General features: G+C 37.8%; 1 protein-coding gene across 5 annotated transcripts; it reads right to left on the bottom strand.

Annotated features, from left to right (window-relative positions):
• Positions 1-23: 23 nt before the first annotated feature.
• ccdc112 (coiled-coil domain containing 112) lies at positions 24-6,454 on the bottom strand. Of its 5 annotated transcripts, none has more exons than XM_078953103.1 (14): positions 6,435-6,454; positions 4,932-5,050; positions 4,363-4,478; positions 4,095-4,287; positions 3,789-3,864; positions 3,465-3,591; positions 3,239-3,355; positions 2,968-3,105; positions 2,567-2,688; positions 2,349-2,475; positions 2,027-2,194; positions 1,764-1,862; positions 1,576-1,694; positions 24-1,491 (listed from the first exon to the last, which is right to left on the bottom strand). In XM_078953103.1, the coding sequence occupies exons 3-14, from the start codon at positions 4,396-4,398 to the stop codon at positions 1,461-1,463; spliced, it is 1,353 nt and encodes a 450-aa protein (XP_078809229.1). In that variant the 5' UTR covers positions 4,399-4,478; positions 4,932-5,050; positions 6,435-6,454; the 3' UTR covers positions 24-1,460. The 5 variants fall into 5 exon arrangements, with proteins under 5 accessions (XP_078809229.1, XP_011477310.2, XP_020561492.1 ...); XM_011479008.4 differs by lacking the exon at positions 6,435-6,454 and adding an exon at positions 5,489-5,580 and having other exon boundaries at positions 4,095-4,184; positions 4,932-5,053; XM_020705833.3 differs by lacking the exon at positions 6,435-6,454 and adding an exon at positions 5,489-5,566 and having other exon boundaries at positions 4,095-4,184.
• Positions 6,455-15,916: the final 9,462 nt, after the last annotated feature.

Below are 15,916 nucleotides of genomic sequence, written 5' to 3'. Positions count from 1 at the left end.
AATAACGACTCAGAGACAGTTACTTATCTTTTGTAGATTTACTCCGCACAAGGACCACAGATTTGTACGCAGGGTTACAGACAGATGAACAAAGTGCATTCAAAGTCTGAACAACGGGGTTCAGCAAAAGGCCTGGCATATATACCTTGCATTTGCATATCCAGAACCTCATTCGATGGATCATGGTGTGAAAAACACACCCACAGACTGTTGCAGGCTAGATGCTCGAAGGTCAGAGCACCTAAAGTGTCAGATCTCTTGCAGACATTTACCAGAACGCATACACCAGAACACACAAAGATGAAAAAGGGAGGATGTTAAAGGAATGTTGCGAGACAATAGTCTTGGTTGTGCTCTGTCTGGAGTGTAATATAATTTTGAGATGATAATACATAGTAAATCAAGGTTAAGCCATTAATGTAATAAAAGGTAAAAGTTAGTTTAATAAAATGCAAAAGGGAGTGTCTAACTATTCTCTTTCTAATCATTCCTAACACTGAGAAGGGTCAGTCAGATGTGGAGGATCCCTATGAGGAAAACACAGGAGTTACAAATAAAATGTAAAAGTAATAAAAATTAAAATATATTTAAAACAGGAACAAGAAACAAATAATTACATAAACCTTAACAGACATATAAAATGGTAAGTGTGACTAAAAAAATACTAAAAATCTGTGATCTACTCTGATCTACTCTGTCAAATGCAGCACTGAGATCCAGTAGTACCAGGACTGAGAGTTTCTGACAGTCCAGGTCACACCTAATATCATTTGCTATTTTAACAAAGACCATCTCTGTGCGGTGGTTTGTTCTAAACCGGACTGATATTTTTCAAAGATCTTATTTCTATTTAAAAACTCATTAAATTGGATTACAACAGTTTTTTTTCCCCGATCATTTTACTTGAAAATGGCAAGTTGGATACTGGACTATAATTGTTGTAGTTGTTTGGATCTAAATGACTCTTCATCAGAAGAGGCCTCACAACTGCAGGGAAGACACCGGTCTGTAGAGAGTAATTTACAATATTTAAAAGCTCTAACTTAAAGAAGTCGTAAAATGTTTTTAACAGTGATGTGGGAATTGGGTCTAAAAGGCAGGTGGTTGGCTTTAACTGGGAGAAAACTTGACCAAATGCCACAGCAGCAACCAGGACAAAACTCTCCAGTGTTTCCTCTGATAGATGCAATGCTATAGTTTCATTCAAAACAACACCTTTTTGAGTTAAGAGACCAGATCTAATAGCATTGATTTTACTCCTGAAGTGGAACCTATGCACTCATTAATAGGCTTATAACATTCGGACAAAAAAAAAACCTTAACAATATGTACTAATGATGCAATTATAACATATTTTATTTGAATGAACATCTTAAATGTGCAAAATGAAGATTTTTCCCATTTACAGATCCTTAAAATTGTATTTAAATGAAGTGGATTCCTCTGTAAGGCCAAGATCCTCACAGACCTTGCCTCCAAGTAGGAACAGCTCTGCAAAAAACAAAGACTTGCTTTATTCTTCAGTTAGCTCTGCAAGATTCATTAAAGAAAAAAAAAAAGTTTAGAAAATCTGACCGATGAAACATTTGAAGGAGAGGTCCTCCTCCTGATGGCCCAATGTGTTTCATTCGCTCCTGCCAACCTTTAGTGGGGCGAATTAACCTGGAGGGGTCTCTGCTGATATGTTCATTAACCTGTAAAATAAACAAAAGTCTCATTGAATGTTTTTTTATCTGCTTGTTTAATCACTTGTTAATATTTACCTTCTCTTTTAGTTTGGCAGCAATTTGTTCTCGTCTCTCCACCTCTTCTTTTTCTCTCAGATGTTTTTCGTGCAGCTTTGCTTCCACCTTGCGAAGATCCTGTTTAGGTATGACCAAGTCATTAGCTTCCTGAAGTATGTTAACATCAAAACACTGTCTTTAAAGGTTTACACTGAAAAAACATCTAGTGGGAAAATCTGGCTTTGACCGTATTGACTACCTTGTTAGTTTTCTGATGTCACTGATATTTTTAGACTCCGTACCCTTTCCTGGAATTGTTTGATGACCTTTGCAGCCTCTCTTCCTCTCTCCTCCATTTCTCTCCGTTCCTCCTCTCTCCTTGTCTTCGCTCCTACAGCCTCCATCTCTCTCCTTATTTTCAGCTGCTCTACTAAGGCTAGTTTCACCTCCTTCTGCCGACGACAGTTCTCCTAAATGTTGATAGATACAGAACATGGTGAAAGCAGAAACATGAACCCATTGAGACGTCATCTTTTTTTCCATTTTGATCATTTGGGGAACAAAATGAAAACTTGAACTGTGGTTCCTGATGACAAACACTTGCAAAGACTAAAAAAAAAGCACCTCCTCCAGTTTTCTTCTTTGAATCTCCTTCGCAACTCTCTGTTCCTCTTCTTGTTCCTCTTTCCTTTTCTTCTCTTCCCTCCACTTCTCCAGTTGCCGTGCTACTTCCTTCCTTTCTTCTGTAGTCCTACAACAGGATTCAAGAAGAACAACTGTAAAAACAGAAATGTTACTCTTTGGAGACTCCACTTTGGAGTCCGACTTTCACGGAGATGTACCTGTGCCTGTCAGCCAGGATCCGAGCCTCCTCCTCTGCTCTTTGTGCTTGTTCAGTTTCCTCTTGGCTGTGTTTCCTAATTTGATGTTCTTGTCGTTTACTGGCTTTCCAAAGCTGGATTGCCTGAACATATCAAAATGTAATACAAAAGAAAACATTAGTTCTTTGGTTTTAAAGTGAAAGGAAGTTGAGTTTCTGTCCTTCAAAATAAAATAGCAAATTGTAACGCCACGTCATTTCCTCCTGTTATTGTTGCCATAGCAATGATGCTAGTAGACAAAAGTTAGCCATCATTGTTCTATAAGTGTTTGTTCATTAACAAATAGAAAAAACAACAAATGAGCAAGTTTATTTAGGTTCCACTTTAAAATGTTTTCTTTGAACACATTCTGCGTTTCTCACTTTTTTCTTCTTTTCCTGAAGTGAGAGCAGCTCCAGATGCCAGCACTCGTGCCGTTTTATCTCCTCCGCTGTTTTGTCTGGTAGGTGCAGTTTGGCCTCGTTCCTGTAGGACGTTTGTCCACGGTGCTTCGTCCAGATCTGTAAACCCGACAGGAAGCTTTAACCTGCTTGGCTGTAACATTTCTAAAAATAAATAAAGCGAGAAATGCTTTCGAAAAAGAAAAAAAGAAAAAAAAAGACAAGCAGGACCAAGAATGACAGTATACCCTACTCTTAAAAAGACTTGGTGGTCACATTGATCCCATCCTCCGTAAGGACCTCCAGTCTTCTGCAGGAAATCCTCTGGTGCTCTGACCTCTGCTGGGAGGTCTCTGTTGTGGAGTTTGATCTATGGGAAAAACAATGGAAAACATCTGCAGCTTTTTCCTCTTATCACTATTAAATAAACACTAAGATGGGGAAAAACACAGACTGAGGCAAACTGAAACCAGGCAAACCTTAGTAGTGGGGGCTGATGGTAATTTAGGGTTCAACTTTACAGTAAGGCTCCAGTTTTCAATTTTCTTTTCATAAGCAGAGATCTCCAGTCGGACTATCATCTCCTCCTTCAAATACTTCTCAAAACTGACAACAAAATAAAGAAACAGTGTCAAAACAAACCACAAGAACAGATGCATTACATCCAATGTTAGAATCAGCGCATTTGCTGCACTAAAAATTACTTGTTTTTTTACACAAAAGTTTAGAAAATAGCAAAGTAATTAATGTTTTCTTGGGAAATATTATATTGTCTTTTTCCAAAAAGGGATGTAGTTCATTACCATGAGCGCTGCTCCTCCTTTAGATGATTTATTGAGGTTTCCACATCCGACATGATGTCTTTAAGCCGTTCAATCACTAAAGATTAAAAGTAAAAGGCAAAAATGTGATCAACAAACTGTCTTAAAAGACACATACTTAGATTTTACTCACACTGCAGTCAATATCAATAATAGAGAGTGGTGGTTATTTATAAAGCCAGTTTCAATAAATGTCTGAAAAGGGACTTGATCTAATAAACTCACACATTTCTTATCATTAAGTTTTAGTTTTTGTGGTTTTTTTTGGAAAAGAAAAACCAAACTTACACTCTGGAGTTGGTTTCACATCAATTAGATGATGCTGGAACTTTTGCACATCCTTCTGAATTTTCACGAGTTGCTTTTGAAGACTCGCCCCTGAAGAAAGAGCCTCATGAGCACAGTGTTGTTGGTTTGCGTTGCTGACGCAAGTGAAGAATACCAGGAAGTAAGGGATTTGGTGTCGCAAGTCTTTAAACTCCTCCAATGTAAAGTGGCTCATCCAGTGTACATGAAAAATGTGACGGTACAGGTAAAAGAAAAAAACAAAACTCACTTTCAGCATTTCTCTCCTTCTCCAGTCTGTCCTCATACTCCTCAAGATTTCCACATACTTCTGTCAAGCCATACTTTTTGCACTTCAGTGTGCTCTCGTTCTCCAACTTTTCAATCCTAGGAAAAATGCATTCATAATTGGTGAGTTTGTGACAAAAGACCCACTACTATGAAAACGGAGTAGGAAAATTAAAAGCAAATTTCTAATAAACTCCTGCCGCTCTGCAGAAACTGTGTCTTAGAAACCAACAGAGGTTTTGGACTTTGACCAAAAACAGCATAATCATAAATAAAAGACCACTGGGAATGCTTTAACAAAAGATCAAAAGATGACTGGAGTGGGACTTTTAAATGACAAAGCAAAAGTTAGAATTTAAAAATATCACAAATCTTTTTTTAAATGATTAGAAAAATGTTTTGTGGAAATATTTAAGAGAAGTTTGTATGAAAAACGAGATATGAAAAAAGACAGTTGGTGACCCATGTCTTATTGATTTCCCATTGCCCTGTAGTATCTGTTGTTACTATTTATTATTTACACTTAAAACAAATCTAAATAGCCTCACTCACAGTCTTCTGTTCTTCTCAGCTTCCCGCAGAAACAGCACAATTGTCTGTTTGCGCCCAGAGTTGTCCACTCTGTCACAGGCTGCTGAGGCACATCCATGCTGGACACTTGGTTCTTCTTCCTCCTCATGTAGACATGAACATGGAGAAAAACAAGGTGGAACAATATGTCCGATAATGCAACACCCCAACCTTTTACACTTTTAAATGGAAACACTATTGGCACTTATTCAATTTGCTCTAATTCAATTTTCGGACAAAAGCAAACAATGCATATTAGTTTCTTCAGTAGTGAGCAAAAGAAAAAAAAGAAGAAAAAAAGCATTGCAAAACCGCTACAGTAATCAGCAACCACTCGGTATATTATAGAAACTACCCCTTAAATAATAAATTTAAAAAAAGCTCGTTATTCATCCTCGTTAGAGTTTGAAATTGTATCATTATCAACAATTAATAATCTAGTTATGTAATCCAAAAACATTACTTGCTCTCCACTCATATCAAATATAGTAACATAAGTATATTATAAAGTTCGTATTAATCAATTTGGATTAATTTACCGAGAACAGTTCGTTGTCAAAACCACAGGTTGCTAGGACAGCCATGTTCACGTGAGTCTGAGCCAAAGCAAACTTTATTTAAAAACCTTTTGACAACAAGTACCAACAAAAGGGGGCGCCAAATGCCCAATGTCATTGATTGAACACGATTCCAGGGGAAGATTCCCCTCTAGACTGGAAAAGACAAATAACTTGTTCACATCTTTACATTAATTTTTTTTCAGTTTTCCAAATATAGATATAATTGAAATTAAAGTCAGAATTTTCTATGTCCCCTTTTTTCTCTCCATGGCCCCTAATCCTCGTCTGTAAATATCTACTGTTCTTGTGAAAATAAAATAAATGCTTCCTAATGCAATAACTATTGTTTTTTAAATGTTTTGAGCAAAGTATTTTGGAGGGTATGTATTTTTAGATCACTAAACAGGCAGGTATTAACAGACTTCTATGGTTCTCTTGAATAGAAATGATAATCAAATTATTGTATAGCCTATAAACCACTCCAAAAATGTTGGTGTAGATTCTCAGTAATCCAGGTCAGAATAAAATAAAAAAGTTCTGAAAAATTTACCCGGACACAATTTTTCCAGTTGAATTTTTCATAACTTTTCATTCCACTCCTAAAACATTTCTTATTTATCAATGTGTTGGAATTAGCCTCCCTCACTGTAGGTCATAATTTCAATGTTTCTAAATTGTAGCCATTATGAATTTCAAGATTTCATAATTATTTTAGCCTTTTTCCTGCACCTCATAACAACTCCACAGTAAGAATGATCTCTCCACCATTCAATTAGTTGCTCGTGTGTTGCGTGGAGACCTTGGTTATTTCTGTAGCAGAGTTCTCACCATGGCCAATAGCTATAATTATTATGGAAGCTGTCGGAATGACAGTCACAGAGAAAATGGAGGAGAGAGAAAGAATGAAAGGTGTATAAATAGCAACCTGAATCCATTATTGAGCCAGATATCAGGGATGGTCTCTCCCGTGGGCGCAGAGGCAGAGTTGGCATCGCAGCATAAATAGAAACCGCTCTCTTAAGGGAAGAGTGTCACAACTTCCTGTCTCGTCTACAGCAGACAGGCTCTTTTAATGTGATGAAAGACAGTCAAATGCATTCACATGTTTGGTTTGACGAACTAAAAAAGAACTCAAGTGCAGATGATATACATGTACACAACCTGTACAAACCATAAATAATGATATTAACTGTCCAAGTGCTGACTTTGCAAAAGTGACCCTGCAAGCCAGACTTCCACTGCAGCTTGCATTGGATTTGGAATATTCAATTACCTTTATTAAACAGAAGTGGCACAAGTAAGGTAAAAATATATTTTTAATTTTACTTTTATAATAACCCTTCAACTCCTATCTCATTAAAATGATCATATAAACCCATTGTGTATAAGTTAGTCCACGTTTTCTGCCCTGCAGTACATTATCATTGCACTAGGGGCAGTAGGAGGGCAATTCTGGTCATTTCAAATGGGCTTTTCCATGAAATCTACTTTTGGCAGAAAAACATTTGCTAATTTTCAGAACTTTATGGTGAAAAAACAGATCTATTGTTCATATTTTTTTTAAATAACTACTTGCTGTTTTGAAAGAATGCAAAATTTGACGATAATTAATTCTTTATAAAATAATTAGACCATATTACAACTGTGTGGATCACATTTGAGACAGTGGGTAAAAAAGGGGCTAAATTCCGGGACACTCATGTCGATATTTTTGCATCCTACATTGTTGTGAGCAAAAACTTACCAAATTACCCAACTGACATTGCAACATTTTCTTTTGTAGATTTCAAAATGATTAAAAAACATCTCAGATCCAGAAAATTTGAAATGGCTTTTAGTTCTTTACAGGGTTAAATGTACATATCTCCTCATGTCTGCAACCATAATGTGAAACATGTTTTGGTCTTACAGAGGGTAATTAAAGCAGGACAGGGATTAAACAGAGGAACGTGTAACTTTTGATAATCTCTCAGGAGCTTGTGAGCTCTTTTGAAATGTTAAAAGAAACGGTTCCTGTAAACCGAGAGGTCAGTCCTGCAGGCAGGGATGGAGGAAACACGACTATTTATGCCATCTGCGACTGTGTTTATTTGTGCGTGTGAAACCAGTAGAAGTATGTGTTCTGAGCGTGTCCTCTCCCACCACAGTCAAGTGTGTTTACATGTGCACACCTTCTGCCCCACTGAATCCTCAGGAGTCTTTGGCTAATTCTGGATAAACACTAACAGGGACCCACATAGAGTGGGCCAAGGTGTTTGTTCAGTCACAGGTGTTAGACACTCAGCTCCACTTGAATTAGACAGATCTTTGGTCGTAAAGATTGTTGAACCTTTGGTTTTAGCAGCATTCTTCTTTTCAAAGTTCAGTTTGCACGGCTGGGTCAGCCGGGTCAAAGGTGCACAGAGCACGTCTTTTGCCACAGGGTTTCTTCGTGGGTCCATGCTGCTGCACACAAATGCACATAGTTTGTTGACACCTGCTGTAATTGTATATGGTGCAATAAAGCAACACGATCTGGCAGCATCTTGCGCAACATGTTCAGCATGTCAGACTCAAACAGAACTGCTTGCCAGCGAGGACACACATATGTGTGTTTGAGTGAGTGTGTTGGTTTATATTTGGAAACTCAGGATCCTGGTTAGGAGGTGGAGGGAAAGTGATCAGACTGAACGCTTTTCCAACTGCTCTTCATTTTTGTGCCTTCCATTTCTGCAAAGCTGATTTGCTTTCTGTCTAATAGAATATGCTTCAAACCCACAGACAGATTAATGCTTCAACTGATTCACCAAGTCACTAATTTGCTCGTCTTCTCCCTGCGCGCCTAACTCGACCTAGTTTACCTGCAGCCAGGGTTCAAATGAACTCTCACCATTGGCATGTGACAGAGCTGGCAGGGCAGGCTACTGACTGATGAGTTAGAAAGAGCTAGCAAACTCAACACCGCCGGCGGACCAAAATTTCCACTTGATCATCACCTCAGTCAAAGACAAGACTAAAGCAGACGGAGCTACAGCACAGAAACGAACACTCTCTATTTTTTTGAGGCAATTTGCAGCTCAGAAATGCAATGGCACGACAATGAGCCCATGCAGAGTTCAAAAGTTGTTTGTTTTTGTAGAACAATACTAATTTTTTTTCCACTTTTGACGTTTTTATTGCACCAGGTTGATACAAATGCACAGTTGAACTGGTGGAAGGTCATGCCGTCCCCGGCTCCACGTCAAAAGATCTTTGACAAATTAGATCCTAAAAAGACCGGTCCTGCAAGTAGTCATACCCACTGAACTCAGAAACTCAGAACTGAACCTTAAAAGTAAATGTTTAAAAAGTTTTTAAACTGAAAAAAAAGAAATGTGAATAATTGATCACACAAATAATCTAAATAAATTGTGTGAAAAATCAAATACACTTGTTAATAATTTTGTTTAAGAAAGAAATAGTTGAAAAAAAGTGTAAAAGATTTAAAGCCTTTAAAAAAAACATTTTTTGAGAATTGCTTTTTCAAGTAAAAAAAAGGATGGGTAAATGTCTGTCATTTTATTTTAATGATACTTATGGAATTTTTTGTGATCTGCACTTATGATAAAGTATAAATAACTCATTAGAAGTTAAGAACCCGGATAATGAAAAAATGATAATGAAAAAATAAAAATGTAAAAAGTTAAGTAAAGCCTGACAGTGGTCGGATAATTTTAGGTTATTCCTCCCGCTCTTTTTCATGCAATTAATAAACGCCTTTTAAAATATTGAATGTTTCCGTCAGGAGCTGGTGTTTAGGACCCAAAAATGAAGGAGACCAGGCTTTGTGGCAGAAACTTAGACATTTCAGACATTGAACTTGAACAAGTGAAAACCCATGGAGAATCAAAAAGGCAACACAACAGAGCAGATGACCTGAAAAACAGACACTTAAATAGGCTGTCGAGAATTAACTGAAATGACGACAGCTGGTGATTATGATGAACCAGGAACAGGTGTGACTGACGGGGCAACCCAGAAGATGAGCAAAATAACATAAAAACCTTAAAAAACCACACAACCCTTACAGTTTCAATGTGTACTGTATGTATAAACGCTCAAATGTGTATTTGACTGTAAAAGAGAACTGGACTGAGTGACTCCTCCCCCTTGCGTTCCAAACAGGAAGTACCGCTGACTCCAAGAACCCAAAACCTCTATGGAGAAATTAACAGCTGTAACTCAATCTATTTGTCAGCATAAACATTTTTGCCCTTTTTAACACATTCTTGCAAATCCTATTTTTTTTCAAAATGTTTTTACTGTAGTGCAAGTTATTCAAGTTTTATACCATGGTCCGGGTAAATACTCGATTCTGATTGGCTGCTGGGTGTGTGTGCGTTAAAAAGTAATATACCACAGGATAACCGCACAGTGAAAAAAGAAGTTTCGGTCACCTAGCTTAAATGTTTTGTATCACTGTGCCGGCTTCTTTAAAACAACCTTTTGCTTCATCATTTGGACAAAAACAAGCAGTAAGAGGTGAACTTTCTCTCTGAACTGATGCTTTATACCCATCGAAAACATCAGCATATATATATATCGCTTTATATCGCCGTCTTGACTGCGGCGGTGGTGCGGCGCGAAGCGAACTATGTGTTATGTGGCGCAGCGCCGCACCTCTTAACAAATAGTTCGCTTTTTGTGAGAAAAGCGATCCAAATTGGAAAAAAACAAGAATCAAGGACTAAAAACGGGTTACTATCTATTTCTTATGTAAGTGACTATGGTATAAGCGGGTTAATGGCCTTTGAAGTATGCATTATCACTTTTTATACCATGGTCCGGTTGAATACTCGATTCTGATTGGCTGCTGGGTATGCATTAAAACCTGATAACCGGACGGTGAAAAAAGAAGTTCGGTCAGCTAGCTTAAATGTTTTGTATCACTGTGCCGGCTTCTTTAAAACAACCCTTTGCTTCATCCTCTGGACAAAAACAAGCGGTAAGAGGTGAACTTTCTCTCTGAACTGATGCTTTATTCAACCCATCGGAAAGATCAGCACATATATATCGCCGAAACTTGACTGCAGCGGTGGTGCTTCATCACGTAAAAAGTAATAACCGCACACTTCGTCTGCCATTAACCCTTACTTAACGCACGCACGTGGAACCCTGAACCGTCCGACACGAAGCGGAGGACGGTTCAGGCTTCCATGGCGTGCGTTAAAAAGCGATAATGCATACTTCGTCGGCCATTAACCCTTACATAAACTGACCATTCAGAAGCCTCAATAAAAGTAGGTGGCCTCACGATGAACATTCAAAGCGTTTGAAGGATTCTCCCCAGCCCGGTTGGGGTGTGGCCTTCTAATATGCTCAGAGTTGTTGCCACAGAAATGTAGATTCAGACCGAGACGGACCAATCACGGCTTACTGAAGACTTTTGGTTCCAAAGTGACTTCATTTGGTTGGAACCAGAAGTAGGTCATTTTCTATGGGTGATGTCACACTTGCTCAGTCCAGTTCTATCATACAGACAATAGTATAGATAGTATAGTTTTGGTTTTTTGTCTTTTTTAGTTTTATTTTTGTTTTGATTGTTTAAAATAGACCAATCCCAAGAACACAGAAGTTCAGATTAGTTTCTGAACAAGCCATTGCTGAAAAATCTCAGAGCTGCAGAAACACTCCTTCCAGTATTTCCCTCCCTCGTGATCTCATCATGTTTTGGTTTGGTTTGCAATAGGGTTTCAGCCAAGCATAACAAGCCACATTGTCAAGGCCTTTTTTGGATTGTTTGGGAGGGTTCAAGGCTTTGCATCTGGAATCAAAAATGTCTGAACAATGTAGTAAAACCAGAACGATGAGTCAAGCTCACAAGTTAGTGACTCAGACAAACCTTTTGAAGCCAAGAGCTCCACAAACAGATGGATACACTTCCACTACCTTATACAAAAAGAAAAAAAAGATTTAAGAAAACTAAACAGTACTAAAGGTTCTTGGTTCAAATCCAAGATGGGTTATTTATACGTGGAGTTCACATGTTCACCCTCCTCATGTGTTTTTCCCACTGTCTTAAACATGTGACCCAGCCAGCATAAACCAACTATTACCCAAACAGCTGGGATAGGCTCAAGCAACCCACATGACATAACCAGCAGAAGGTGGGCACACATAAAATATGGATTACTTTTAGTAGAATGTTTTTTTCTTTAAATGAACTTTTTCATTGTCTCATGTTGATGAATTTTCTGTAAACATGCATTTATTGGTTGGTTTTACTTTGACTGCTTCTACGTTGATTCTTGTTGTTCTTTTGAGATCTTTGATTAAACTGAATATCGTTCTATTTTGCTTTTTTCTGTACTTAAAGATTAAATCACCCAGTTAGAATGTTCCTAAAAGCTGGAAGGAGATGGCTCTGCTCTTGAACAACTTGTCTTTACAACCTGAGTGTGTATTAAAACCTATAAATGCCTATATTTATCTGTTCTATTACCTCAGGCTGAATTAGGAAACTCTTGATCAAATTTCCAATCATAAAAAAACACCACAAAGTCCCCTGCAAGTGGGTCACCCCCTCCCATCAGAGATCTGCATGTGCTCCAGCTTCGACTGAAGGGATACTTCCCTCAAAGCATCTTTCACTATCATGGGATCCACAAAATCTGATCCCCAGCTGCCGTGCATGCAGCCAAGTTTATAACAGATTGCTAGCTTAAGAAGTTTGGGCATTTTTGCCAAGAAGGCCTGCTTCACTGGGAGTTTACTGAAGCTAAGCTAACACGCCTGAGTGAGATGAGAAAGTCGAGGCAATTAAAAGAAGTGAAGCAGCATTTTGGAAAAAAAATATGCTTCATTTAATGCTCCTGCTCTCTGCTGCACAGTTTTAAAAAATATGTCGTGCTTTGACTCAATAACACATATTCAGCGGAAATATTTCACTGCTGTTAGACAGATATGGTATAATTTTTGAGCAGGATTGTGAGCACACAGCCAAAGCGTGTAAGCTGGACTGGTCGTCTTGACTGATAACGACGGGAGCGAGTCTTTCGCTGAAGCCTTTGAGGCTCAATAATGGACACAATAATGTTTATGCAATTCATAGAAAAGGTGAAGTGCAAAAACACAAATGTGTGCTGATAAGATCAGAGGGTGATGCCCATGCACATGAAAAAGCATTTAAACAAAAAAAAATGCACCAACATACTGCATGAAACTTTCATTTTTGCTTGTAATGCTTAATGTAATTTTGCCAAAGGGGCACAAAGAGAACCACTTTGAGTTGAATAATAATTTGTTTCACTTAAATCTGTTATTTTAATGATTTGGCCAAAATACCAAACCTCCATGCCTGTGATACTAAAAAGCAGGGAGTCTCTTTTCTGGCCACCCAGCAGGTGGTGGAGCTTTAATCTAGTCATTAGTTTTTAGCTGGATATAGCTGTGGCTCTCACTATTTCTGAGTCACGACCCCCGTCGACCAACAAATATTAATGCCCCTTGCATGTGGTTGCCTCATTCACAAAACCGGATACTTACATGCACACGCTGACACCAGTGGTCTTAGTGCTATGGTAAGTAAAAAAGTCTCATATAAAGCTGTAAATAAATTAAAACATGAAAAAATGTTTGAATAAACAGGAATTTAGGATTCTGTAAATTCAAAACTTCTCATTTGCAAAATAATCCAAGTTAAAAATAACTAAAACAATAAGGAAAAAAAACGTAAATCGTATATAAAGGGCATCCTGCGTTCTAGTCTGATCATTTCAACTGTGAGACTATTGATCCTTTGACTTATTTCCAACTAATCAGTCAGAGAACTTTAAAAATGAAGTGTGGGCAGCACGGTGTAAAGTTTGGGTCCAGATCAGGCCCAGATTTAGGGGCAAGTTAGGCTGTGCTGAGAGTTTGGGATGTCATATCCATCCAAGCCCCTAAAATGCATAGACAATTATCATCATATTAGTTCATCTATCTATATATCTATGTCTTATACAGCAAGTTTTATGTTGAACGCTCTTCCTGACACTACCCTGTGCATTTACAAGGCTTGGGACAAGTAGAATACTCATTTGTGCCGTGTTGAGGCATAATTTATTTGTCTATGTGTCCATCTGTCTGTCAGTTCATCCTTACAGGGTTTTGTGTCTGTTACTTATTTATTTATTTATGCTGTCTTGCCTTTTTTGTTGTGGCCATTTTTATTTCTTTAGTAAATTCTGATTTTTGTAGACCATCACATATAGGGGTGGCATCACAGCATTTTTAGAGGGACACCATGCCTCTATCCGGCTTTGGTCCAGATTAAAAAGGAGGAGTTAGGATCATTGGTCTGAGCCACAAACCAAAATATTTCACAATGCACCTTTTTTGGGTGTCTTTCTGTTTGTGTGGAAGGCAGAGAAACACCAAAGGAATATTTACAGACTTAACTAGTGGATCTCCTACTTTAGGTTAGCTGGTTTGATGAGCAGTTTGGATGGTAGAGTGTGCAGAAGCTGGATTTACTCTCCTCTGTGCTGGGTTAATTTTGTCCATCCACCAGCCAAAGATGACATAGATTGTTTAATAATGATTTTTGAATCAATTCAAAAATTGTGAGTAAAAAAAAGTTACATTTCTGGGTGAGAGAAAAAAGAAGAACTACTCTGTTGGAGTTGGCTCACTTCCCCTCAGTTTCTAACAGAACATTTTGGAATATTGTGCAATGTGTGAGTTTCCAAATTGGTCACAATCAGAAGAGTGACGGGGGCGTTATTGAGTAAACTGAGATTTTTATTTTTGTTCTTGGAAACAGCCTAAATTAGATGTCTAGTTTTTTTCTTTTTCTTTGTGTAACTCTGAGCTAAGTACAAAGGTTTTAGAAAACAAACATTAAAAATGCTAAACAATCAGTAGTGCACTTAAATATTATAAAAAAAATAAAAAATGGGACCAAAAATGAAACATGGTCATCCTCAAACAAAAGTAAGTCGCAGAGTTCATGACAGATAGGATTCTGATGATGAATGGCCATTAGGGACCTGTCAGCTCGCTCTCTGGACATCGGATCCATCCCCGACTGTTCCTGGCAGCTCCTAACCAGAACAAATGCTGCTCTCACTCTTTGGGTCGGTTATCAGCTGCTGTTAGGTGATGGTACAGAGAGTGTGTGAGAGTATGTTTTTTTTGAAGACTAACAAACAAATCCAATAAACAAACTAGTAAAATTATGTTATATTATTGACTAGGTTAAAAAGGTGCATGGCTCAACCACGAGGTGGAAGATCTGTTTGTGGTCTGTGGGGCACAATCAGGTTCATTTGAGGTACAATGAACCGGTGAAAGGTGAACAACATGAGCAGATGGAAAAAGGTTGTGGAATTTATAGATCCTCAACAAAGCGTGGGCAGGCCTGATGAGTCAGCGTGGCAGATGGCTTGGCACTGGCACCAAAATGTGGGCAGAGTCAAACATCCTAACCAATCGAGAGGGATTTCATTTGAAAGGCAGACAAATCAAAGCATTGTAATGCTGTGAAAGGATGAAACGATTTTCTTCCTTCTCAACTTCCTACTCAAAGAGAGAAATCAGCTCTCACATACAAGCACACTTTTTATGCTGGGAATGAAGAAAAGGATCAAAATAAAGAAAGTCTGGCCTAGTTTGTATTTTTTGACCAAGTGTCAGGATTTCTCAGCTGTTAAAACATTGCTTATTCATTTATGTGACAAATCTCCAATATTTTATACTAATATGTAACACAAAAAAACCCAAAAAACTGAAGAGATCTGTAGAAAAATCCCTATGTTTAAACCCCGATTATTTAATTGTACTTTATTTTGTATAATAAAAATGTGGACAATTGTCAATTGTTAATAAAGAACTGGCATTTAGATTTGAACAACTGGAAACAGCACACCAAAACAATAAAAAAAAATGTTTTAATGTCAAAATGAAATTCAAATCCTCAGCATCAAATATGCCAAGAATTACATACCGTGTCTGACAAATGGAGTTAAAAAATGATAAAATGAAGCTACATTAAATAAATAATGCACATACTTGAGAAGCAACCAGGCAGTATAAATATATCAGAGGTGCTACTTATCATCAAGAGAGAAAAGGTAGAGAAAGGAAACAAGAAAATCAAGTCATTTTTTAAAATATCTTTTCTGCTTCAGTTCTGCATTCCAGGTCAGCCTGCAGGCATTGGCCTACACCATAAATGTTTTAAAGAAGGTAAAACGCAACAACTGGACTTGGTTTATCTTTTATTATTGAAGACTTCACCAAGAGACTTTCTATGTTCTGAAATACAGCTGGTTTAGATGCTCCTGAAACAGACATTTAAGACAACATTTTCTCTTATAGTTTACCCCAACACGATGCAAAAAAGCAAGTGCGCAATAATAATAACAATAATAATAATCATCATAATAATCCATTTTATTTAAAAGC

Source organism: Oryzias latipes, chromosome 9, assembly GCF_053564925.1.
Source record: "Oryzias latipes strain Hd-rR chromosome 9, Olatipes_Hd-rR_3.1".
Lineage (NCBI taxonomy): Eukaryota > Metazoa > Chordata > Actinopteri > Beloniformes > Adrianichthyidae > Oryzias > Oryzias latipes.
The sequence above is the reverse complement of the archived record's forward strand: the minus strand, read 5'-3'. Positions and strand labels throughout refer to the sequence as shown.